The following is a 27,996-nucleotide window of genomic DNA, read 5'->3' on the forward strand; positions in this document are numbered from 1 at the left end:
TAAAAATTAAGATAAATTTTATACTTCAGTTATATTATAAAACAATAGAGAAGACTATCAACTATTTAGGAACAAACATCTGAATTTTTAAAGTGGTCGCGTTCACCTTCACCATCTTCATCATCAGAGTCCTTTAGCTCTGTACTTATGTTCTGAAAAGAAGACATTGGATAAATATTCGAAAAAAATCCTCCTTTTCTTTCACTAAAAAATTAACAGGATGGAAAATCATTTACAATAATGAGTATGGTTTCATTCACTCGTTAATTTCTATTCTCGTATGAGGCATTATTCGATTATTCGAGAGACGACTAGTGAAGCTGCTTTGCTTTCCATTTGATATAAATAAGTAATTTTCATTACACTAAAAGCCCTAGGGCCATGGCAATACAAACTTATTCTTGAAAATGCAAGACTTGGAAAGCAAGTCCGGGTTGTTAGTGGTAAGTGTATTCGGCTAGTACTTGTAGCAACCAATTCAGATTATTACGCTCATGCCTTCAAAAAACATCCTAAAAATTCCACTGTTCTCATCGTTTTGCAAATGAACTAATTCATCAAATGGACGCCTTATAAGCTAGCTCCAATTTCCATTGAGCATTCCAAGCAACTGGCACATTTTGACGAATCACCCAAAATGGTAGTCTCTAACCGTAAGAAACCCTGGATCACCCAAAATATAAGTTCCAAACCCCAAGAGGTTTATCAAAGTCTTCCACCTGTCCCCCCAAAAAGAGTTCCATAATATATTCTTCGTTCCAGAAAATAACCCTGGCTGGAAATATACCTACACCAATGAAAAGTCACTAAGTAATCTAATTTAAACTTGGCAATCCCTCTATAATACTTCAAATGGCAAATTCCCTCTCTCCTTCCGTATTTTGAATATTTCACCTCAACACTTTCATTCCAGCACAATGTCACACAAAATACTCTAAAGCTTAATCCTTATATGCCCATAGGAAAATAAAAAAATAACCTTAAGAGACATCAATTCTCCAAACATTTTCTTGTTGGATCAAGCTGCTATTGCAAATATGACTCATATTAGGAGTGTTTCCACAAATCAGAAATAACAGCGCAGAAAAAAAGACCACATGACCTTCTGATTCGAAGACAATGTTCATAATCTTCTGCTGACCAATCAAAACAAAGAGCGATACTTCCGGTGATGTTTTTGAGGACTGAAAAAGCCCTTATGATTCTTTGCCATTCGTCGTTGGGATGTGGTTGATCACCGAAGTCATTAGTGCGTATTAGGTTCCTGATTGATGAATTATTTTCATCTTTTAGCAGACACAGAGAAAGGTCGTTTATTCCTTGTGATGCTTCTGTTTATTGAAAACGCTCATCATTTAGATGTGGTTCATCACCAGAACTCACGATTATAGACCAAAGCATGTATATCTGCTTCTTATTCATGAATTATTCTAAGCGCCCGCGCTTCAGAATAATACTTTATCACTGTCTTTACTGTAGCTTCCAATATTCTGATCTTGTTTCACAGACTTATCTTCTTATTCTTCCAAACGTTTTTCAACTGCGAAAAAACAGCCTGGACCTTGACTATTCTACTTTTAACATCTTCACTGCAACCACGGTCTTTACTAATACAAATGAACACGCATCCGTGATCTGTCTTGTGGCAAAAATGCAAAATTCCACATTTTAGTAGATATGAGCTTGAAACTTCTACTGTAGGATTCTCTGATACGCTGAATCTGACGGTGTGATTTTCGTTAAGATTCTATGACTTTTAAGGGGTGTTTCCCCCTATTTTCTAAAATAAAGCAAATTTTCTCAGGCTCGTAACTTTTGATGGGTAAGTCTAAACTTAATAAAACTTGTATATTTAAAATCAGCAATAAAATGCGATTCTTTTCATGTGACTATTGTTATAAAAATTCCATAGAGTTTCGGTTACTATTGCACCGGGTCGCTCCTTACTACAGTTCGTTACCACGAACTGTTTGATAATTTACGAGGTAAGTGAAGCTGTCCACTTGATTGATCTTTTCACTGCCCAACATCACCTCTTCATTTTCACTAATTCCTAATCTTAGCGACTTAGTACTCTGAACATTAATTTTGAAATCTATTCCTGCACCCTGAACTTTCAAAAGGTCCAAACATTCATTCATTTGCTAACATTTCATCTAGGATTCTTAATTTATCCGCACAATCTAAGTCCAGGAGTTTTATTTCCTCTTTTGATTCCGTGTTCTCTCCTTCCCTTTGCTGTGACAAAATTACGGAATAATAAATATGTTTCTGTTTGAATGGGGAAAAAATCTAACCTCTTCTCTAACTCCTGTTATCGATAAAAGACTTCCTAGTGACCATAATTAGTTCATCCAAGTAACATTCAGGGAAACCTACATAAAAATTTTCTGATTTTCAATGGTTGTAATCTTATCTCATACAGCTATTAAATGCTTATAGCCCCCAGCTAATTACTTACCTTAAAACAGCTATAGTGGGTAATAATTCTTACACAGTAATTTCATGATTAATCAGTGGTAAGTCATTTGTAAGGGGTTTGCGATGACTAATCAAATTTAACGAACACTACGACAAATTTAATACGTGATCTGGCAAGTATACCCTGTTTTGTCTCACAGTTAAGGGATCGAAACTTCGGGGGCTGTTTAGGGGGGAAAAGGGACTTGCAATTTTTTCTTGGAGAAAGGGGGTAAACTGTTTGTTTTTTTTTTTTACTTATTTAGATCAACAGGCTCCTCAGCTAATTTTTAATAATAAAAAGAAAACTTACCGCACTTTTAGCAAAATCTTTAGGGTTTAGGACCATATCAATTGGGTAGCAGTTCAATCGATGACTAGTGCTCTGTATTCTTGCGGAATCCTTTAAATATCTAAATACTACAGAGCCATCTTCTCCATTAGTCCAGCAGAAATAATTTGCTACGACAGAGATATCTTGGGGCATGACATCCAAATTTTCAGATTCTGATAGCTCTTCCCAAGTAAATAACAGACCATCAGTTGTTATTCCAAATGGATTGAAGTCAACAATTTTGATTTTCTCCTTGTTATATCTGACGACATCAAAGACAACTAAAAACAAAAACATCTCAGGATGACGACATCAAAGACAACTAAAAACAAAGACATCTCAGGATAAATACGAAAAAAGATAAAGGTGCTCCAGAGCCATTACTGGCGCATAGGGCGTCAAATAAACATTCCAGTTACTGGGTCTTTATGTGCTACAACAGCAAGAATAAACGAGAAAAGTGAATAAAACCAACTAATTTTAAAATGTTTTGTAATTTCTATATGATGTTCTAAGAGGACATTCGTAATAGATAAAAATAAAAACTTACAAAGAGATTAATGTTTCAAATAAATGAAAATTAGGATAAAAAAACGAAAAAAAAAAACAAACAAAGAAACTGATTGTACAGTCCTTCAATGAACACGTTAAAAAGTCTCAGGGATGATTCACTTTTATATCTAACTTTTTTTTTATTCAAAACTATTTTGTTTTGTAAATTAATCACTTCCAAAATGGACAAAAAAGAGCAGCGCTAAGAACGACCCTCAAATATTTCCATTTTTCTTTAGTTTTTGTCTAAATATTTAAATTTAAACCTCAGCTACTTTAGCCACTAAAAACTTGACTGTTTGTTTTAGCATTCATCAATGGCATTATCTCTTTCTTAATGTTGGAATATAATTCATTTCAATCTATTTTTATTTTGGGTTTTATTCATCTATTCACAAGAATTTCTGTTTGATTTCTAATAATTATTAAAAATAACAAGAATTAAAATAATTTTTTACTCAAGTATCTACGGAATGGGGAGAGGGAATAAATCTGAAGAATTTTTTCTTCTATAAGATTGAAGCCGACTTTTGAACATAAGCGTGTCCTTTTGTGCTATATTTTGTTGCTAAGTTTTAAAAGGAGAACAATGAGTTTCTAGGAACGGGAGAGGACAGGTCGACCAAATTTTAGTCCCCAAAGTAATAATAGAGAAGTGCATTTAATCATTAAACCTTTTTAGTCCTCAGTTTTGTAGATTAAGAACAGGAACTTAGTTCAGCCGAGAGAACAGCTTTGGTGAAGGTCTATCATTGTAGGGCATGCCACATAAGTACAATAAAGTAGTTAATGCTATGCAGGAGGACAATACTGCTAAAGACAGGGTACGAAGCGAGGCTTGTAGCTGGAATGGTGGTGAATCAGGAGTTAATCAGGGTTGTGGCCTATCTAAGTTTATATGGATTATTTTGATAGGCTTTGTCCAAAGGAACAAGAAAAGGATATAGGACTACATGAAATCAAATGGGAAAGTAAAACCCTCGTAGACTTAGATTACACATATGATATGAGGGTCCTAGATAAAATATAAGCAATATGATCTTTAATGGTTTTGATAATTCGAAATTCAAGAATAGGACTTAAAATTATTGACAATAAGACTATGTCGCTTAGACTAGGAATAAATGAAGCTGAAGAGGTTTTATTAAGTAACGAGAATCACGTAGACAGTTTTATCAGCCTGTACAGTAATATTTGTAAAGATGATGGGTGCAGTGAAGATGTAAAAAGTATAATAGCCAAGCCCAGGGAGTTCTTCATAGTTCAAAAAGTTAGGAAAAATTGGAGAATAAGTCTGTGAACCAAGCTACGGTTATAAAGATGGTCAAGTATGGTTCTGGAGAGTGAGCAATCCGAAAAGCGGAGTAAGAACCGTTAATTTTTTTTCCAGAGGAATTATCTACGGATAATTTGAAGTACTTCTTTGACTGACTGTATGTCAAATAATACGCTGCACGAAAAATGTAGTATTGTCACATTTTCAACAGCTACAATGAAAGAAAGATTATCACAGATTATTAAAAATTGAGAAAGAGAAATTTAATTTAACCATCAATCAACAAACAGACAAACAACCTCAAGAAATAAGAACAACCTCAAAACAACCAAACAAAAGACTTGCTCCAGATGATGACAAAAATACACTAAAACAAGAACAAAGAACATTGTTACACTTTTTTTACAACACACTTCCAACAAAACTGCACTTCCTACTCGGCACCACAAAAGAAGGATTCAAAGGAACTTGAACTTCATGGTAGGAGGTAGATTCAAAAACTTTGAATAGATTACACTAGAGGACGAGCTTGCACAGATGTATTAGCCTCAATTGGCTAGGTACTACAATGACTCTTAAATAGTAGTAAAAGTAGTATAGTAAATAAAATTAAGGAAAGCACCTAAACATGCTTTTTGCTAATATTGGCCATCCGTTCCTGTCTTAGATGTAGTAAATATTCCTCTGCCAGTGTGATTAGTTTATTACAGATGAACGATAAAAGATTGTCAAAATTCTTTCTTTTTTTGTCCATCAATCTCGGTTAAAACAAAAAGCAGGTCAATTCTGGACGGGATGGGAAAAGGTTATAAACGAAAGAGAAACTTACTTAAACAAACAAACAACTGTACTTTAACGGTCACCACAAAAGTAAAAAAAAAAATTGTCCAAGGGGATGGCAAAAATACACCAAAACAAGAAAAAAAGATAGTTCACAGCATACTTCTTAGTCGATACTGCAAAAGAAGGATTCAAAGGAAATTTAAACTTCATTGTAGAGACATTGTAGAGGCTTAGAATAGATACAGAGGAGGAGATAGTGGAGAATAGATACAGGAGATAGAAACAGATAGAGAAAGCTACGCAGCTTTCTAGCTGCTGTGACTTTTTAAGTGGCTTGGTGCGGTAGTGACTTTTTAGTAGTTGTAGTAGCACTAAAGTAGACAAATTAAGGGATGCAGTAGTTGAGCAGAGGGTACATAAACATGTCTCTCCCTAGTAATTACCCCTCATTCCTGTCTTTGATGTTATGCTAGCGTGATCATTGCATTACGACCCATTAAGCATATCTTAGTTCGTGTGATATGGCTCATCAGGATTCCAAACCTTACATATGCCCAATGTCCCTAAAGACATAGTTGCTGGACGGTTCTACTATGGTGAACACAATGATTGTCTAAATTATCATCCTGTCTTTGATGTAGTAAATATACTTCTGCTAGCGTGATCATTGCATTACGACCCATTAAGCATATTCAACATCTTATGAACCATATGCACAAAATGCTCAGAGTAGATCTAGCAATGCCTTAATTCCTATCTTGTTTAAATCTAAGACAAAAGAAATCATTCCTTTGCTCTTTATTAGATTTATATACAATATTTCCAAAAAAACTGCTATTCAGGCCAATGCACATAAAATTAAAGGAGATAAGCCTCTCCTTAAAAACAATAGGAATTATTTTGTGTAGTACAATTCTTAGTTAAAAATAATTCTGGATCATTGCAACAGAATTTGTGAATAACTTACATTTGATAATGCTTACAGGAACAACATAAAGTACAAGAAAATAGTTCCAGAATCAAATACTTACAGTTAGTCAAAGGGAAGAAATTTTGAATTTTTTCTTTGAAGAAACTAACAATACTCGATACAATTGTTTCTTCTTCTTGTCTCAAATACGGCCAGCTAGCAGAAATATCCCGTTGACTAATTCCTAGAATGAAAATTAGTACACTATTAGCTTGCGAGTAAAAGCTAAAAAACATAACTCGCAAAAAAGAATCTAAACTGAAAAAATAGGTAACTATTGTTCTTTACTATTTTTTAAATGCTGTGAATAGTTTCCTTTCAAACGGATAGCATAGATGTCAGGACAACAACAACAAAATTGTTTTTAATGACAACCATGCTCTGGGTCAGCCACCCCCTTATTTGTAAACAAGAAATACATTTTGTACTGATAGTGAAGAGTAATATTTGAACTCCAGCCTATAGAGAACTGGCCTATATAAAGTTTAAATTTACACGTAAATACTGCAGCGACACTCAAGCTTCAACTCAACTATAAGTATAAATCTCCTCTTTAATGAGAGAATTATATATTTAGCAAAATATTATTTATTCTTAATATAGGTTTCAACTCTTATGGTTTGTTTTTCATCTTTAAAGAAGGCCGATACAAAGTTTTATTAGCAGCACGGCTTGAGTTGAGGTAGACAGGTATCCTCCTTACATGAAGGAACCCCTAACAAGTTTAAATTTTGACTTTGCTGTTTATTATCATTGAAAAACCTTATCTTCTACTTAATATATGCTTGTTATTTTTGTATATACGGACTATACTTCGGACTGAGAGGTGTAAATGTGCCACAGCAAGAGGTCGACACCCATAAGGTCGTAAACACTACATTATAGGCTGCTCCGGTCTCATACTGAGTTCATTGAAATGTCTTATTTTACATTTTCAATATATCGAAACTTTATCGCTTTGCATTGCGTGTTTTGACATGATTGGAAGAAACATGAAATTGGGATTTGTGCCAGGATTTGTGGGTGGGGTCCACACCTACACAGATACAGCTAGTACTCAACACATCAGATAACTTTGAAAATTGAGATTGGGCGACCATGTGCATAGCCGTAACGGAGGACAGAACAGACAATAAGGACCTTCGGCGAACAATTTGTGGTAGTGACCTATGAGTAAAAACCAACCCTACCAATAGTAACTAAAACTCAAACTACTTCAAACTACTAAAACGCTACTTCAAGTGATCCCCGAGGGTTTAAAAGCTCATCACAGTTAAAGAAACAGGAGAAAAAAAATAAGCAAGAAGGAAAAAACGACAAGTCAAAAAAGGAAAAACAAGAAAAAACGATACGAAAACAGTCGTGTAAAAATTAAACCATTAAGTTTAGCATGTACAAGAACCCCATTTCCGGGGTTTTAAGCTTGTACATGAAATAACATGAAATTTAACATTTCCCCAGAGGAAGTTGCCCTTAAATTCGTGTTAATTTGATTGTTTTTCTTTTCCACAAGACAAGCTAATTTTTTGGCGATTGCAACTCCCTGGAATACCATAAACATTAAATTAGAAACACAAAAGACAACCCTGTATAATGGGGAGACACATAAATTAAAGAGGAGTAAGATTCTAGCGGAGAGAGTGGGTTAGTCGTCAAAAAGGTTTGTAATCTTAGTCTGTCGACACCTTACAAATTTATAACAGTCGATGTTACAGACCAGAACTACTAAAAGACCAATACAGGCTAGTCAGAGCCACAGCTTAGACCAATTGTTACACAAATATTCAATTAGTTACTTTAAAAATTTGTCGCCAAAACTCTTCATATCAAAAGATGATTTTGTGTTTATTATCATTATTTTTGGTCGTGGATAAAACTAGCGTGCTCAGCAGTGTTGCAACTTCACAAAAATGAAGCCAATGATTTCATAAGAACTAACACACTATCAATAACATATATAAGGATAGGATAAAGATCCTCCAGAGCCATTGCGGGCACATAGGGCGTCGAATCGACGTTTCAGTTGCTGGGTGTTTTTTGCAGGGACAAGTAGCAAGCTTGTCGCCCAACCTTGCTGCGGCGGGGATCGAACCCTGGGCCCCATATTCCCAAGGAAGAACATCAATTTACTGTGCTACAACAGGTTAATAACATATATAGAATTAACATATATAGTCCTCCTTTTCTTCTTCTGTCATTTTTTTTTGCTGTTGCATTGGTGATATCTTTTTGCATTATACTATCAAAGGATGATAATGATGCATTTAAAACGACTTCGGGCGATGTAGTAGCATTCTGGAAAGAGGATACCCTCTTTTAACTTTCTTCAAATACTAGTTATACCCTTTGGACGTTTCGCTTGACGTATTCCCGGCAAAGGCAGGCCACGATCAATTTATTGCAGGTTTACTTATACAAAAAGACGAGACCAAAAGAGTGTCGCAATAGGTAAGCGAAAAAACTTTTTTTTCATATGCAAGCAAATACTCAAGGAGCTGCAGCGGTAACGTTATCAAACGATATTTTAAATTTATTTTAATTAAAAGCCTATAATGATCAAAGGAAAGTTGTACGTGTCACTTCAGCTAAAACAAAGACAACAGAAACTCAAATCGGAGATGTGGACCTTCGGCAGTTTAAAAGGCATGCAACAGAAATAAAAGATACTAGCAACTGACAAAGTGGCGTTGATAAGCTGAATCAGATAACAAAATCACCAGTATCAGAAAATCAACAATCAGGACTAGCGGCCACTACCGCCAGGCGTGCAGCCGGCACAAAGAAAAAAATACATGCGCAGATGGACTTATATTTTTTCTCATCAGTATTATATGGCGTAATTTTTTTATTTTTTTATTTAATGGACGCCAACTTGAATTTCCACTCTAATCTGCAGCAACGCAACTCTATGAGGTAACAGATCGAAGGAGGGGGAAGGGCCGCTACCCCCTCTCCCTGAATTGAGTGTAAGTTTTAAACAAATTTTATTTCCTTAAGGTTTTAATTAAGTTCATACAAATTTTACAAACCAAAAAAAAACACTATCAAACTTCTAGGCTGTTTCTACAGTCCCGGATTTGCCATTGTTTTTGTAACAGGGGCTACTTTTCTTGAACACCATGGGTATTCTGGAAGGACATGGTTTTACTTAAACGCTATGTTATTGTTTTATAGCTTACTAAAGTCATCCTTCAAATAAATATTATGTTACATATTTATACACAGGTGTTCATAGCCTTACCAACTAAATGACGATCCCTTACAAAGCATCGGAACTCCCAGCTACTGCATATATCTTCCCATTTTCTGAGAGCCAGTACATACTCAACATCTGATATACTAATTGGTGATAAACAGTCCTAAAACAATGAAAAACCAAATTGAGGCAATATTTGCTAAACCAGATTGATAACAGCTAAAATTCTGACAGTTCATTCCTTAAGCATAAAAGAAGTGCCTCATTATTGTTTGCTTTTAAATTTTCTATATTTTAGGATACAGTCAATGGTGTCATCAAAATACCCGATAATACCCAAAATACAAAAAACTAAAGATTTTTGAAACGGATTTTTTGGCTGAAAAGGACTGTCATGGGGTCAATTGACCTTGTTCCTAAAACATATCATGCTTCCAAAACCCTAAAATTACGATCAATCGATTTATTAAGAATTACCTTTGCATAAAACATTTCTAGAGGGTATCTCAATGAGTATAGTGAGTCGATAAGCAAGAGTGAATCCCAAAAACTTCCAAAATCATTCCAATGTTTTATTTCATTATTATCTTATACGTTATAAAATATAGCATATAAACTATTAGTACATGGAGCCCGGTGACTACGCCACCGGGCCCGGGTACTAAGCATGCGGCAGGCTTCTATATATGCGTCCTCATTGTCGCTTGTCTTCTAACCGTAGACAATTTGAGACAGTTTGCTGTCTTTCATACTGAATTTTCAAAGATATTTGATTATCAAAGAAAGTCTGACTTCTAATGCAATTTACGCAATTTACTCTCTTTACGCAATTTAATGTCTTTTAATACTGATCTTTCAATGATATTTGATTATTGAAGCAAGTTCAATTTCTAACAACGACTTCTACTAAGCTTCAACCTTTTGGATTTCTTTTTTAGGGATTTTGGATTGTTGTAATACCTTGTTAAAATATATAGAAATATGTTAGCAATTACCAGTTTTACGCTCTTTACGCAATTTAGTGTCTTTTCAAAGGTATTTGATTATTGAAGCTAGTCTGATTCCTAACGACAATTTCTACTAAGCTTCTAATTTTTTTATTTCTTTTTTAAGGTTTTTGAATTGTTGTAATCCCTTGTCAAAATATATGCAAATATATTTGCAATTTATAGTTTTTTGCTCTTCAAGCAATTCAATATAAACTTCTCCATACATGAAAATCTTCGATTTTTCCACGTAAGTGTGACAAGTGTGACGACGTCATTGCAATACTGATGTATAAAATGACGTCACTCACATAATTTTTTTTTTATAAAATTAAGGCTCTAAAAGAATTTTCTTAAGCTTTTGAACTATCTTGATCGTTATTTTAAGCCAGAATATCCCAAGACGCCGATTTTCCCGAAAAATATGGAGCCGTTTTCGAGAAAAACACATACATACGTACATAAATAAATATGCAATTATTGCTCAATTATAGACATAGTATGAGAGAGAGAGAGAGAGAGAGAGAGAGAGAGAGAGAGAGAGAGAGAGAGAGGAGAGGGAGAGGGAGAGGGAGAGGGAGAGGGAGAGGAGAGAGAGAGAGAGAGAGAGAGAGAGAGAGAGAGAGAGAGAGAGAGAGAGAGAGAGAGAGAGACAGAGAGAGAGACAGAGAGAGATTAGGACGGAACTCTAAATCTTCACTTGACATGCCTTCAATGAAGAAAGTGCCTTCACTCGGACAAATTCCCTGTCCGGGCTGGTCAATATGTAGCTAAAAAGGTAACTTATTATTTGGAATTAAAGTTGACTATATTCTTACTCAGTGCCACCATGTGGATTATCTCGTGTTGAGATAGCCTTTAAATTAAGTCAAAGTTCAGTTTGGAAGCTTAATTTCCCGTCGACCAATGAAAAACCTTCACTTAGTCGAACATTTCGTTCAGTTGTCCACCTGATCAAAGTTTAATATTTTGTGTTTTCAGTATGACCAAACGTCGCTTTAAAAGCGAATTATCACCTAGACTCAAACTTAACTCTATTCTTGTTCAGTGTCACCATGTGGATTTTGTATTAAGCAAGGCGGGAATCGAACTTTTATCTTGGTAGCCAAATTTCCCGTCGACTGATGAAAAATGTGTCTTCAGCTGGATGAATCTCTCTCTCTCTCTCTCTCAACTACAATCACTAACTTTTATCAATAGTTGAACATTTAAATTAACATTTAATCGACATTAAATTAATTTTAAATTAAACATTTTAACAATGTTTAAATTAACATTTATTATAGGATGCTGCCATCTGGACAAGACTTGATCTACGAACATCTGGCTGAACACAATACAGCTAATTGAATTTAAAAGGGAATTTGTTGTGGGAAAAGTCAAGTCATGGCCAATTGTAGAAAAAGCCAAGACAGATTGTCCAATTAAATGGGCATCAAGTGCAAGGTTAATTGTCGATTATAACTGACGAAGGGAAATTGTTTATATATAGTCCAATTTGCCTATATATTGGCAGATACTGTCAATATATCCATACTTTAAGCGGCGGGCATAGGCTAGATGTGATGAGGGTCTGACGGTCTGGTATTCGCGCTGTATATCATATTATGGGCAAAGGCATTTTAGAAGGTTTTTCGCAAACGAAATAAAATGAACAAGAATTGGAAGACAATCCAATTTAAAGTAAGAAGGACAGCAGTGCAAATCCAATAAGTTATAAACGTAGATTGCGACCCAAGTTCTTTCCAAAGAGGGCAGAAGGAGTGGAGTGGGAGCGGCATAGAAACTATAACGAAATGTGTGCCAAAAAATTTGAGCATTTTTTCAGGGAGATTAAATTCCTCAAAAGGAAAATTTATGGGAATATTTCAGAACTTTTACAACCACCCTCCTCCAAAATTGTGATTTTTCTGTATAAAGTTAACATACTTCTCTTTGTCATAATACTCATCTTTTCTTGATTTTTTTTTTACCTACCAGTCTTCCTCCCCCAAAAAACCATCCATTAATGCCTGATTGGTAATATATCCTGTGAATGTCCATACAAAGACTGAATATATAATAGTAACACCCTATAATCACAGCATCTATTAATCTATGACAAACTGAAAATAGCCAAAAGTTTTGGATGTTCAAACACTTTAAATACCTTAAAAGGTTGACTGAGGTCATGAGCAGTCCTATCAGATGACTTTAAAAGGAGATAAACATCTTCAACAGAAGTACACTGCATATTCTGATTCAGTAATAACCATCTGGCATCCTGAAAAGTAGGCAAAAATAAATCGTTTGACTAAATCTAGAACTGCATTCTTTCATTCTGTTGCGAGAGCAACACTTTGGTTTTGTCGTGTTTTTTTTTTTTTTTTGTTCCTAGCACCCCGATTTCAGCTTATTCCTAGAAAGTGGTAAGGGTCTAACTTCTCCGGTTTTTACGGAAAGTGTGGACCTTAGGCCGGATTGATGAATATGACTTTACATTTTGGAAAGCTTCGTAGAACTCTTGCCTGGGGCCAAAAAGGATGGTTTTTGCTTGTCCTTGAGCCAGAGCCTATAGTGTGTGAAGTGAAGAGGAGTTGTATAGCCTATGTCAGAGAGGACTATCTGAAGTTATGCAGCCAAGCTTTCGTTTCATCAAACCATGTTTCTGCTTTCGAGTGGAAAGCTCCGTTCTAGCAGGCAAGCAGGCAGGCACCAGTTTCAAATTGAAGACGGACTAAAATCTATAAGTGTTAAATATATGCGACAGTTACCCTGCCCCACAGCCAATATATCTTCTTTGAGTGATAAATAGAAAAATTTAGAGAAGCAAAAAGCGGCATTTTCCAAAGGGGTCCGAAAGTGCTGCCATCTATTGTTTCTACCCATTTCTGTTCGTGATTTCAGCTGAGTTTATCATTCGGTTTTTCGGACTTGGGATTGCGGTAAAGAAATGGTATCAGATGTGCCTCTTAAACTTTAAAAGTTCTCTAATTGCTAAAGAAATTAGAGTTTATCCTTTGCTCCTTTCTAAGTGATGACGTTAGAAAGTTGGCCTACGGCAAAAAAGTCAACTTTTGAACTAAGACAGATAGATTTTTTTTTCGACGGCAGACGATAGCTTTTGATGAGCTGATCAAAGTATATGTCATCCATTTTTTTGTACAAAAATTCCTTCATGAGATATACCAGTTTGAAAGTTTAAAGGGGTTGACAACTTCAGTAGTAAGGTACACACTGAAACCAAAAATAGGCCGATACCAATTGTGAGACATATAGGGGAGTTGTAAGCAACAGTCGGCTGTTAGCTCATAATCATCCTCGGCAATGAGGGGTTCGCAACTCTTACTAGTTGGTGTACCTATTTTTTGTTTCCGCTGTATTTGATGGTAAGACCAATTTGGTTCCAGTGGTAAGACATGTAGGGGACTTGTAAGTAATAATCGGCTGTAAGGCTACAATCATCTTTAGCAATGAGGAGTTTGCAACTTTTGCGAGTTGGTGTACCTAGTATGTGTTTTAGCATCCTTACAGATTAACAACTTCAGCGTTTAGTTGCAGCGAGGAAACAAAACCAAAGTGTTGCTCTCGCAACACTTTACTCGGCAAAGCCGAGCAAAGGTTGCCGCAACACCTCACGTTGCCCATGCAACGTAGATCTAGTTTCCAATTGAATTTCAGGACCAAGCTAATGGCAACCCGCAATTTTCAAACAACCAAACTTTGTGTCAACTCCCAAAAAATCTACAAAATTACCTAAGCACCTCCATTGACAAGATTCGCACAGCCAAATATGCTGCCAAAATTCCAACGGCAAAAGAAGAATTGTGGCAAAAATGAATACTGAAAAGATACCGACAACATAAAATTATAATTATTTAAATTGTCTAACAATCAACTATAAATATTATATTAAATTACTTCGAAATTTATCAAGCCAAAATTGATTGAATGGTGCTTTTTTACAGCTAAAAAGGTTTGGAAAAAAAGAAGATAAGTCCGTGAACCCGGATTAGAATATTAGAAGGTATACTGATGATAGTGGTCAAGTATGCTCTGAAGTGTAGGCGCTCCAGAAGGCGAAAGGGAATTTCCTAGATGTTTCCCAGAGAAATTGCCTACGGTTTGTTTTGGGTATCCGACTGACTGACCATATCTCAAACAGTAATCTATGCAAAAAATATAATTCAATCCCATTTTCTAGGGCTATAATAAGAGAAAGGTTGATATAGCTAGGACAAATTTTTCTGATGAAGGATGATAGATTGCCAAAGATAGTCCTTGTTGGCCAACCGTCCAGGGCCAGACGAAACGCAGGTCGTCTCCAAATGGGGCGGGAGGTTGTCTGAAGGAAAAATTTAAGGAAAATGGGAACTTCTTGGTAGGCTGTAAAGAAGGAGACATTAAATAGATTGGGATGGAGGAGGAGTGTGTACAGCTGTGATAGAGCCAGGCGGCTCTATCAGAAGAATTAGTAAGAATTAGTAGAATTAGTAAGAATATTAGAAAAAGTATTGAAGTATGAATTAAGGAGGTTTAAAATGGAGGCCCTGGATAAAATCTCTGGAAATTTAGAAGGTACAGTTAGACAGCATAATAGTAAAATATTGTCTTGGCATGTTAAAAAAATGAGAGGGGGTAGTCAAAATGTACAAGTCTGAGTTAAAGATAGGAACAGTGCCTCAGTTACTGATAAGGAAAGTGTTAAGAATAATGAGCAAAACATTTTGAGAAAGTATTTGACCGTGATAAGGTTAAAGGAAATGACATAGAAAAGATTAAAAAAACTTGGATTAAAAAAGATTAAAAAATAGAAAAGATTAATTAAATACTAAAAAGATTAAACAAGCAATAATACCAAAGATACTGATACTGTGATAAGCGAGTGTTTTAAATATGATAATTGTGAAGTTAGAGATAAATTACAGAGGCTTATGAGCACGATTTTTTGAAAAAGAGGAAGTACCCAACGATTTGAGAAAAAGTTTAATTAAGCCCCTTTGCAGAGAAGATGATAAGAATTAGAGAGGTAATAGAGGCATTAACTTGGTTTCCGTAGGAAGCAAGTTACTGAGTATGACAATACTTCATGCTGCAGATAAAATTTTAATAGAAGAACAGTACTGTTTTAGGATGGGGAGAGAATGCATTGACCATATTTTCACCCTTAGATTAAGAATTGAGAAATTGAGCAAGGTTGCATTCTATCGTCATTTATATTCATCATTTGATGGAATTGGTCCAAAGAAATCCAGAAACGGGTCAAAACTGGGGTGGGACACTCTTCCAAATCATCCCTAGTGCACTGACCCTGTCCTTCAGACCTTCATTTGGTTAGATCCCTTAAAGAGGCTCTGTGTACAAAATATTTTTGATTCAATGATAAATTCGAACAATGGCGGGAGAATTCTACAAATATTACTCAGGACTGAATTGACAAGCAGCCAAAGTTTTGAACTGATTTAATGACTCGTGTTTGAGCAAGAGCATTTGTCTCGTTACTTAATGAATGACCCTACAATGTTAAGAAGACTAAGTCGCTTAGACTAGGAACAAAAGAAAATGAAAAGGTGACGTGTGATAACAAGGAGACTGATCAAGTGAATTGCTCCATCTAACTAGATAGTATTATCATTAAAGCTTTTAGATGCAACAAGGATATTAAAAGTAGAATAGTAAAGGCACAGGGTGTTTTCTCAAAGTTGAAAAAAGTTTGGAAGAATAAGAAGATAAGTGCTCAGACCAAGATTAGAATAGTGTAAGCTACAGTGATGACAACGGTCAAGTATAGCTATAAAACGTGATTGCTCCAAAAGAAGGATGAGGATGCGTTAGATGTTTTTCAGAGAAATCCTCAACGACTTGTTTTGTATAGTGCTCATCTGACTTAACGTATTTCAAACCAAATTATATCCGAAAAAATTGGTTCTTTCCCGTTTTCTAGGGCAATAATGAGAGAAGAATTGAGATGGCTTGAAACGTTTTATTGATGAGGGATGACATATTATCAAAGGTCTTCATTTTTGGCCATCTTTCTAGGGCCAAAACAAAACAGGTCTTCCCCAAAAAGTGGGGGAGAGGTCGTAAGAAGGATGCTGGAATATCTTGGGAGGTTGTAAAGAGGGGAGATTTAAATAGATTGGGAAGGAGAAGGAGCGTGCGCAGCTATTTTGGCTTTGGGCTGTTTAGTACTGCAGTAAGATGTTAGCAATTGCATTCACGGTTGCAAGTCTCACGGTTGCAACAGTTGCAGCAAGTGATCGCAGTCACAAGTAGTTGCAGTCGGAGTCGAAGTAGTTACAGGTGTGGTATTAGCCCTGAAAGTTTCAAGTTGATATCCTTAGCCATTCCTAACATATTGCAGATACACTCTTGTGATCGCCTGGATCCACACAGTGTTTTTTGATTTAGTTAAATATTCCCTAAGGTTTCCCCTTCTTTAACTGAGCCTTTTAAGACCCACCCAGGATCAAACATTCCCCATTTCTAAATAATAAATCCTGCAAGTACACAACGGGCAGATTGGATAACTTACGACCCTTGTCCAAGGCTGTGGGGCGTCATCTCATCGCCAGATGCATAATTATTGAACCTTTTGACGTTTCTGAAAAAACTGGCTAACCCAAAATTTTGATCAGTATTGAGGGAGGATCTCTTAAAAGAGCTAGAGAGATGGGTACTGGTTGCCCTATGACCACTTTCCAACTTCCCCCTCAACATGCCCTGAAAGTTTCAACTTATTACTCTTAATCATTCCTGAGATATCGCTAATGCACCCCTTCGATAACTTGGATACACTTAAGGTCTTTTAATTTAGTTAAACATCCCCTTCAACATCCCCTAAAAGTTTCACCGAATTCCCTAAGCTATTTTGGAAACCCAGGGTGAAAAACACTACCCTTTCCAAAAAGAAACAACTCTGTATGTAAACAATGGGCAAATTGTATAGGTTATAAAGCTTGCCACAATCTCTGCAGGGGTTCATGGCGTCCCTGGAAGCATTGTTAATGAGCCTTTTGACTATTCTGAACAAAATGACTATCCCAAAACTCAATAGAGCGTGTTTGCAGGGAGGACAACTAAAAACGGCATAAAATGGGGAGTTGCTTCCCTCTGATCATATTTGACTCTTAAAAATGGTACTAAGGCTTTCAATTTTTAATCAAATAAGCCCCATCCAAAGCTCCTATGACCATATCTTTCATACGAAGCAGCTCTGAGTAAAAAAAAAATGAATAAGTACTTTATTGAAGCCTTGTGGCCCTTTTGATACTCTAATTTATAATTTGTCTTGACTACAAAGGGAGGACATTTCTAACATAAACATTACCGGGTAGGTATTTGTGCTCATGTTAATTACCATCTTAGTCAGAGTGAAATAAGCAAAGTTGGAAGAATTGTATTTTTCTTGCTTTTCCTTTTTCATTTACTAGTAAGAAATATTCATATTATACGGATAAGATTAATTGATACATGGAAAGCAAAGAAGAAACAATTTCTGTGCAGTCACTTGGGGGTCTCAGGGGGAATTCTGAGCTTCAAAAATTACAGCATTAAAACCTTTCTTAGAGTATTGGACCTATCTCACATAAAAAAAAAACTCTTTCACTCCCTTCGATTATGGTTGTCTGTACCCGTACCACAGGAGCACGAACACTGAAGAAGGCAAATACTGAAAATTTAAACTTACCGTGGGCGCACTCCAGTTCAACTTGATAAATGAGACATTACACAGTTTTCTCAAACCTTCTTTTATTTCCAGATACATCTGTTGATGGAATAAAGGGAGAGATGGTACCTCTTCAAAATCTGGTATTAGGACGCAGTCCTCATTTAAGTAATCAATGAAATCTGGGCATAACTTTACAAAATATGTTTGGAATGTATTTTTCTTGAACTGCTTGTACCATTTGGAAATTGAACACATTAGAACATCCTCGGATTTCATTGCTATGCTAAAAATAGGATATGTTATTCAAACACTGAAATGAATAACAACACAAGGAGACCCTAGGTCATACAAGTATTTCACTCTAATCTCCAAGCCATATCAAAGTTACACCCGTCAATAACAAATAAATGTGGTTTATCTTGATTTTAACAACCCATTACATTTCAGAAGCAGAAAACTAAACTAGCAAGAAACTGGTTTGAAAAGGTTGTACCAACGATAATTTCCTCTCAACTATTCTCTGCTAATATTACATCTTCTTACCTTTTGTCAGGTTCCTGTTATAGAAAATGAAAATTTCTGTTCCTTATTTTCATATTTTCTAGTTAGAAAAAAAAACTTTGGCTCTTGACTCTGATTGGTTAATTAAAAATTTTACCAAAATCATTCTAAAACACCAAAATCAGGCCAAAAGACCTAGATGGATATGATCGTCTTTTCTAAATTAGACATGTGCATGCATTACCACAAGAAGAGAGGCAAAGCATAGACAAACAAACAGTGACCATCAGAGGTTGTCTTCAATTCAAGCAATACTTGAAGGATAAGCCTTACTCTTGGAGGATTCAAGTATTCAGCCAAACTGGATCAAGTAGATTCATATACAATCTAGAAGTGTACCCTGGAGAAGGTAAAGTGGAAATTATTGAACCAGGTCACGAAGCCAATGCTTCCTTACGTCTTGCCAGAAGTATACCTCGTCGTCAGAACGTCAAGTTAATTCATGACAATTTTTAAACTGGTGCACTACTGATCCAACAGCTTTCTGTAGTCTGTGCAGAATCCTTACAATTGGGACATATTGACCAAATCGAGTAAAAGGCTGTACTCTAGAAGGCGACCATTACCCAATGAAGAGGAGTCAGGGAAGTTTTGACTATAGACTTCAAACAGATGCTGGGATTGTAATTACAAAATGGTGCAACAACGAAGTACTTCACATCACATCATCACTTGTTGGGACTTTCCATTTCTTTTGGTGGGCTAGCTCATTGGTCTGAAGCGATTACAAATAAGGGGTGCTGCTGGCTCTGCAAAGCCTGTGCAAGAATCTAATGTATTAAGTGTAACATCTCTTTATACCATGTCCAAGGGCGGAAATATTTCTTTAACTCAAATTGCAAGTGAACAAATGCTTTCTAAATTTTTTTTAATTTATCTTTTCATAATTCACCCTCGAAATGGTCAAACACTATAGAATTTGGGTTCTATCATTGAATAAGGCTCTTACTCTTTCTTTGAGTCTCATTTTCTGTTGTTTCACTTTTAAAAGGTAGTGTTTACCTAAGTTCTTCAAAGGGCAGAGCCATTTGGAGGGGAAAGGGTGGAGGAAGACACTACAAAAGACATGCCAAAGATATAATCTAGGCTTTGGCTTAATTGCTGAAATTCTTATTCCTCTAACTTAAGTAATTTGCCAGATAGCAAAAATTCTATCACCTAGGAGTCAATTGTTAAGTCATACAATTCACCTAGGAGTCTAGCAGTCATACAATTGTTAACAATTATACAAGTTTTTCTTAAGATTTCTGTACCAGACTAACAACTATAACAGAAAAAACTCTTTCTTCACTGTGTTCAACACAGTTATACTTAATCAGTTCTTATATTGATATGAATCAAGCATTTGACCTGTGAAGATCTAAACTAGCTTATAAACTTTTACAAACATAATCATTTGAAAAAGTCAATTATTTTAGCTGGCTATGATAGTTAGAATTCCCATAGGGGTTACATACTTAAATCACTTGCTGAGGCATTGTCCATGTTGTTTCACCTGTTCTGGAGTAGGACAAGAATTTTTGGATAGCTGCTGGCTGTGCAAATTGTGAATAACTGAATGCCAGAGTATGATAGAAACCAAATTTGCAGGTCTCACAGTTCATCAGACCAACACCGAAAAGCTGAACGCCAATGCACGTATGGGCCAGCTCCATGCTCTATTCTTCATTACCCTAGAGGTCAGGACCGTATCCAGGATTTTTTTCGGGGGGAGAGTGGTGAGGTACAAAAGAATACGATTCTGGGAGAATCAAATAGAAAAAATTAACTTGTTTACAAAAAACTTTAGAAAACGCACCCAAAATTTGTTTAAACTCATTTTCGTTACGTTTTTATGAGTTGGAAAAACATTTTTTGGGGGGAGGGGCTCAAACATAAGTCATTATCTATTCTCTATGCTATCCTTCTTTTTTATTCTCTTTGCTATGATCACATCAGCCAAATCCAAACATTTTGATATTGTTCTTGCTAACTTTGAAAGTTATCCCCCTTGGTCTATGACTGTTTTGAAGTCAAAAACTGACACTAAAAGAATATTGAGATATATATTTTTTGCTACAGTCACCACTTGAGCACCAAGTGGCAGAAAATGATCTGAAATTACTTTAGCTATCCTTACTGCTTGCACAAGAACTGAAAAAGATGTCGGCAAAGCGTTTGCAAAATTGACTTTACTTCCAGACAACTGCAAAGTGTCATCACCTACCTATCTCGCCTTAAACCCAGTAAGCATATTACAGAAGATTCACTTGCACCTAGCCTCATACTGCAAGATTAGCATTGCCCCAAGATGAATTATATTGCAAACAACTATATTTTACAGCTGAGATTTCCTTTCAGGTTAATCCAAAAACTATCAGATATGGCTACAGTAAATCAAGCATATGTTAAAATAGTCAAAGAAATTCATTATTATTTATTAATTAAAGCTCAAAATTCCAAGAAATAGATAGACTGCTCAAAGGACTATTTGCAATGGTTAAAAGCATGGAAAATTTTTCTCCTTCAGCTAGTAGTAAATATATTTTTGATTTAAAGTGGGTTAATAGACCAGATTTCGTGCTTCTCTTCTATATTCAGGGTCAGTGTTCATTGATTTATCAGTGGATGCAGATAGATTTTGGGGCAGCCTGATGTTACTGAATTTTGAAAGATTCTCCTGGATTCAAATAATGAAATACTTCTGGATACCTCCAGTTGTAAAATGGAGTCAATAAATTGGAGAATTATAGAATGGAAAATGATAGGTGGTTTTGTCTTGTATAAATATGATGGTTTTCCCTATTCTGCTGGAAGTGATCTGTCAAGGAATGAAGAAGGGGTTTTTGATCCCTGTTTAATGATACAAAATTACAAAATAAAGATCTGATTATAGGTAACGTTTATTGGTCTTAAAGTGGATCTAGTCCTTTATTTTTTCAGATCCTTGATGAGCTTTTAGGTTTAATAAAGAGATGTTCATGGGAACTTACAGTAATGGGAGACTTTAGCTTGAACCTGGTCAATATGGCATCCTCTACAATGGTGGATTTTCTTTCAAACATTTCTGCGGTAGGGACTCTACCAACAGTCTTAATCCTGACATGTTTCGCTGAGGATTCAGTGTCTTAGATTACATTTTTCCATATCTTGGTTTAGTTCAGAACTTTGTTGTTGTAAGTGAAATTTCAGATTAATTTCCTATACTTTCTAGTCTTGGGCTTGTAAAAAATGATGAGTAGGAATTCCCTAGCTTCTACTTCTGTTTCTTTAAGATTTTTTGAATGAACTGATCCACCTTATATCATGGTTATCTCATAACCTAAGGAAAAAGATTTCTGTTTTTGTGAGTCAGTGAAAGCATCTACTTTTGACCTATGTACTCTATTCTTTTCTAACTCTAGGTCAAATTTTTTTATTTCTCTTAAACCATGGATAATCCCTAGCCAAAGAGTTGGCTAAGAAAAAATAATCTTTGGAAAACTAACGAGTCAGCAAAAGCCATCTACAGAAATAAAGAGTTTGAACACAGTCACAATGAACATCCATAAAAGCAGTCACAATCCTATTTTTTATGTTTGTGTAAAGAGTTTTAACCACCATCTCAACAGCAGATCCACGCAGTAAAGCCTTAATTGGCTTTAAAAGGCCAATTAAGGTAATGTTTTTAAATCTTGGTGCCTGAATGCCAAATCCTTTTATTATTTATTTTAAACAAAAAAAAAGGAGTAAGCCATAGGTTTCTCTTGTTGTCTCATTATTATTAAAGAAAACTTTTTAAAACAGACCACTAACTATAGAGAACAATACCACTTCTATATTAACCATGTTGCCCTGCTTTAAAACTGCCTAAACAATCAAGCAATCTAATCTCGAACCTGGAGTCAATAAAAACAATGGGAGCAGAAAGATTGGTACTTACAATAAAATGTCCCTGAGCACTTAACCAAATTTTGAAGTTCGACATTGGCAAACCTATCACCAGAAACCATGCTTCCATACATATATAATGGAATTTAAGGTAATGAATTTATGCTATTTCTAAATATCAAAGTTATTTTTATAACAATGGATACTCCCCCTCCAGTGGCATATTTTTCAAAATCCTGGGGGGGGGCAAAGTTGGAGCCAATTTTTCCATGTCAACATGAAATTACAGTGAAAACTGAAAAACAAGTCATATATTACCATAAAGGCAAAGATATACTAAAGAAAACAGACTTGTTTCTCAGGATACTTGAGTTATGCAGGCTTATCTTAATTCTGATGACTTTTTTTGCAGAAACTAAATTTCAGGTGAGAAGGGAAACAAGGGTCTAGAAAGGGAAGTCACACATACCCCTGTCCCATAGTAAATTAACATAGTAAATTTATTTCATGCATTTGAGAAAAATTAAAAAGCTCAAAACAAATTCAAAAACTATTATTAGGAAACCTGGCCATAACCTAAAGAGATCCACTGCATAGTAATACTCATATTTTGTATATATATATATATATATATATATATATATATATATATATATATATATATATATATATATATATATATATATATATATATATATATATATATATATATATATATATATATATATATATATATATATATATATATATATATATAATATATATTTATATATAGAATCCAATATCTCTAAAACTCATGTGTCTTCAATACTCTAATCCTGCAGGAAAGACAATTCATCAGAACCGTCTTCTAACTAACAAAAATAAAATTAAATTAGGTAAAAAAAATACAGAAAGTTTACAAATTAAAAGGACGTGTCCACTACTCTTCAGGATAGCTCATCTTTTTATCACATATAACTAAAATTAAGGACAGATTCTTAAATTATCCCTAATCTTATTATTATTTCCTTGTTTATTAATTACAAGTTATAGACTGCTTCAACCAATTTTTTTAAAGTTTGCTACATGTTAACAAGCTGCCACTCGTTGATCAAATTTTCCCCTTAAAAATAAGATTCTGCCCAGACTTTGGGATTCTATCCTATCAAATTGTGTACTTACAACTAATGCATCTGCTGGAATTTTGTGTTAAACATCTTTAGCAGTATCAAAATACGAGAAGCAAGGTGACTGCAACTTCAAAGCACTAAAACAAGAGGCATCACTGAAGAAAGACTCTAAGCTTTATTTTGACTTAAATTTATATTGATGTTTGAGATGAAGTTTGCTTGTGACAGGGCCTTCTGCAGTTATCTTTGAGTTTCCTGGCTGTAACCATTTTGGAGGATAAAATAGAGAGGTCTTTAGCACAATCTTTGACCTAATCTGGGCTTTGGTACAGTTTTCAACTCCTCACTATGATGCTTTAGAATGTGAATAGCTCAATAATCAGAGTAAAATTTGATATAAATTTCATCTTTCTTTGAAACAAACTTCATACACAAGCTTTATTCTACTTCTGGATCTTTTCCTTTGTTCTGCAAACATTTTCATATACTGATGATCTAAGCAAATAAAGTAGTTCTCTAAAAATCCTTTACAATTCACATACAGAGTTTTACTAATTCATATTGCAATTACTAGGTCACTAAGAAGCTTGATTCCTTGTCAACTTTAATCACTTTTGACAAACGACTTTTTTTTGAATTTATTTTGATGTGTGTATGTATTGGAGAATTTTCTCTTGGAGTAGCAGCACAGCCTGAGTTAGTAGGCTTCCTGTCTGCTTTTTTTGTTACACTAAGACTTGAAATAAGTATAATGTTGCAAAGTAGCAGAATTTTCAGATCTAGAATTAAAAATTGTTTCTTTCCTTTGCAGTTTTAATTCTTCATACCCTTGGTTATATGATTTGCTTTAGGAGGTTTGGAGAATAAGCAATAGGTCTACTTTTAAATAAACTTAGCATAACTAGAAAATAAATAGATAGAAAAAGTTCTGGTGTTATGTCACAGCCAGCAACCCTTCCAGTCAATGCACCAACAGGCTAAAAAAATCAGATGGCTCCAGTATTACCAACCCAAAAGAAATTGCCGATTGCATGAATACCCGCTTTTGCATGAACTTTGACTCTACGCCGCCTGGTATTACACTCCCAACCATACCTCCTGTAAGAGTACATAACCCAATGCCTCCTGTAATAATTACTCAAGAAGATGTATTTAAAATACTAAGAAGTTTAAACTCCAACAAAGCTGCTGGACCTGACAACCTCCACCCTCAGCTTTTGATAGAATCTGCTGCTCACGTTTCCCTCCCCCTTGCCAGAATATTCAACATGTCCCTGGCCAAAAAGTCAGTACCAAATGACTGGAGAACAGCAAATTTTTAAGAAAGGTGACAAGAATAACCTGGGAAATTATTGACCAGTAAGCCTAACCTCAGCTATTTGTAAGATCATGTAAGGTATCATTAACCATGCTCTGATAAACTATTTAGAAGAAAATACTCTTATTAGTGATAGACAACATGGATTTTGCAGGGACAGGTCAATCAACACCAACTTTATTCAGTCATATAATCATGCAACTAAAATTTTGGATATGGGTAAACTGGTCAACATTATCATACTTGACCAAGCCAAAGCCTTTGACAAAGTTGAACACTTATACCTGAGGCTGAAGCTTAAAGCTTACCAGGTGCATGAAGATGTGATTGATTGGATTGGAGCGTTCCTAACTGGAAGATCTCAATGTGTCATGATCTACACTGATAATGGCAATCCAGTATTCTCCTCCACTTCCCCAGTCATAAGCAGCATCCCACAGGGAACCATCCTTGGGCCAACACTGTTTAGCATATATATTAACAACTGTACAACCTATCTATGCAACCTTTTAACATTATATGCTGATGACTGTAAGCTCAGTGAGCCTGCTGAAAGTGAAGAAGAAAGAGCCTGCATTCAGCTAGACCTTGACAGGTTATCCTCCTGGTCATCAACTTGGGCCCTACAATTCAATGCAACTAAATGCAAGGTACTGCACTTATGGCACAACAGCCCCCACCATCCCTACCATTTAGGGTGTGATTGGTTGGAAGCAGTTGCTGAGGAGAGAGACTTAGGTGTCATTGTGAACAAGGATTTAAAATTCCACAGCCACACTCAGGCTCAGGTTGCAATAGCTAATTGAGCTCTCAGACTCATTAAGAACTCTTTTGTAACCAGAAATTCATGTGTGGTTACAAAGATATAGAGGAGATGTGATCATGGCATGCAAAATTTTCAAATACAGTCACCTGAACCAGATCTTCACCCCCTCCCTTGCTAACAACTCAAGAGGTCATAGTCTGAAGATTCACCTGCCTGGATGTTGGAGAAGGGAACAACGTGGCTTCTTTTCCATTTGGGTGGTCCCCCTCTGGAATAGCCTATCTGAGTCTACCATCCAAGCTGAGACTCCCCACTCCTTCAAGGGTGGAGTCAACAGGGACTGGGAGAGGGCTGAGCGGAGGCTGGACTGGGAAGCTAAGCCAACATAATTACATCATTCACCACCAGCAAGAATCTACAGGAGGATCTACCATCTTATCTTGCTGGCAAATGTGATTTAAGGTAATTTAAGGTAATAACCTTGCAATTCTATGGGCTCATGTATTAGCAAAATATGTTAACTGTTTCAAATAATTGGAATGAAACAACAATATTTCCCAACATGTTTCTTTCCAGTAGAGCCACTAGCATTGTCCCACCTAATCAACACATTGGAAAATATCAGGTTTTGCAAGGGTCCTCCCAACAAGTCATTTTCTAGGTGGCAAATTGGTTCCTCTCAACTTTGCACAGTTGAAGCAGTCAATTTTGCCATCTTTACCCAACAGAAATCTTTTATGATATAGTCATGGACCAACAAAACATTAAATTTTTGTTGGCTTTGCAAAAATGAAGCAATATTTTGTAGTCCTTTCTCAACAGAAGTCTTTAATGACATTAGATTGGACCAACTAAATATCTAGTTTTGTAGGGTTTAGCTAAGAAAGTTGTTTTCTACTGAAAGTTAGGCAATTGGTTTTTGCTGACTTTGCACAGATGGAGCAGTAAGTCTTGTGTTGCTCTTTGCCCAACAAATGTCTTTTATGACATTACATTGGGACTGATAAAATACCAAGTTTTTTAGAGCTCTGCTTGACTAATCATTTTTTAGGGGACTAATGGGTTTCTGTCAACTTCCTATACATGAAGTATAAAGTTTAGTTGGACTTCACCCAACAAAATCCCTTCCAGAAGCTTCACTTTGTACTGAAAGATATAAACTTTTGTCAGACTTTATCCAACAGGTCCTTTCTGAGGACCTTTAGGGGGGGTATCCCCTCATTAGTGACACCCCTGACTGCTTTTCTTTAATCCTACCTTTCAATTGGCAAATATGTAAATTAGCAATATGGTAAATTTTTAGTTTAGAGCACTTAGAAACACTAATTCTAGAAGCACATCAATTTCTGGTTGACTCTCCTCCTCCATGGGGCAAACTAAAAATGAGTAAAATGGGCTTATTTATGGGTAACATTATCTATAGAGCAAAGCACATTAGTTCATTAGCCCTGTGGGCAACAGGGCAAGGTATGTATTCTATATTTATTTAATATAGGCCTACCTTATTTGAGGTTTTCTTCCTTTTTTACTTTTATCACTCTTGGTTAAATAAATATAGAATACAGACATTGCCCTACTGCCTGCAGGGCTCATGGACTAATATGCTTTGCTCTATAAGTAATTTTACCAGTAAGCAAGCCCACTTTATACATTTTTTAGTCTTGTTGGAGAGGGATTTTAGAAACCTAAAAAATGGATGTGTTTCTCTAAAAATGACAAAGAAACAATATGTAATCATCAGAATCTTCCTATATGCATCAATACGCGCTTGGACCAAAACTAAGCATTTACCAGGAATGCTCCTGATCATAAAAGTTATTTCCTTAGCTTTAAAGCATTTCCATCTGAAGAGTTAAAGTTCTAAAGTAATGCCATACTACTTTTATGTGTTAATACATTTCTTTCAGAAGCCTACTTACCCTTCAAGCTATTTTAGTCAGTTACTTAGGCTATTTCAAAACTCAGATGGATCTGATAGGTTAGCCTAGGCATAACTCAACAATTTTAAACGAAGCAAATTTTCCATCATCTAGAATTTTACCATGAATTTACTGAAAAATAACGTCGTAAAGCGATTTTTTCAGCAACTTAGCGGATCACAGGCCAATTTTTATTTTTTCAAATCTAAAAGTGTCAAACAATCACATGCGTCGAATTTGAACTTGTTCGATTTTTTCAGCGT

The 27,996-nt window shown here is 35.5% G+C and overlaps 1 protein-coding gene across 2 annotated transcripts; it reads right to left on the reverse strand.

Moving 5' to 3' along the window:
* On the reverse strand, positions 1-27,990 carry LOC136035558 (translation initiation factor eIF2 assembly protein-like). Of its 2 annotated transcripts, none has more exons than XM_065717426.1 (7): positions 27,856-27,990; positions 18,227-18,491; positions 12,707-12,820; positions 9,617-9,734; positions 6,437-6,559; positions 2,774-3,075; positions 1-152 (listed from the first exon to the last, which is right to left on the reverse strand). In XM_065717426.1, exons 2-7 carry the CDS (start codon positions 18,482-18,484, stop codon positions 66-68), a joined length of 1,002 nt encoding a protein of 333 aa, XP_065573498.1. In that variant the 5' UTR covers positions 18,485-18,491; positions 27,856-27,990; the 3' UTR covers positions 1-65. The 2 variants fall into 2 exon arrangements, with proteins under 2 accessions (XP_065573498.1, XP_065573499.1); XM_065717427.1 differs by having other exon boundaries at positions 27,734-27,908.
* Positions 27,991-27,996: the final 6 nt, after the last annotated feature.

The sequence above is a fragment of the Artemia franciscana genome, chromosome 14, assembly GCF_032884065.1.
Source record: "Artemia franciscana chromosome 14, ASM3288406v1, whole genome shotgun sequence".
Classification (NCBI taxonomy): domain Eukaryota; kingdom Metazoa; phylum Arthropoda; class Branchiopoda; order Anostraca; family Artemiidae; genus Artemia; species Artemia franciscana.

Excerpts from the sequence above, each read along its gene's own strand:
- LOC136035558 (XM_065717426.1), bottom strand. The coding sequence starts at position 18,484 with ATGAAATCCGAGGATGTTCTAATGTGTTCAATTTCCAAATGGTACAAG. Across the intron at positions 6,560-9,616 it reads AAGGGATCGTCATTTAGTTG|GAATTAGTCAACGGGATATT; the intron begins GTAAGGCTATGA and ends TTTTCATTCTAG. Across the intron at positions 153-2,773 it reads AAGATTTTGCTAAAAGTGCG|AACATAAGTACAGAGCTAAA; the intron begins GTAAGTTTTCTT and ends TCTTCTTTTCAG.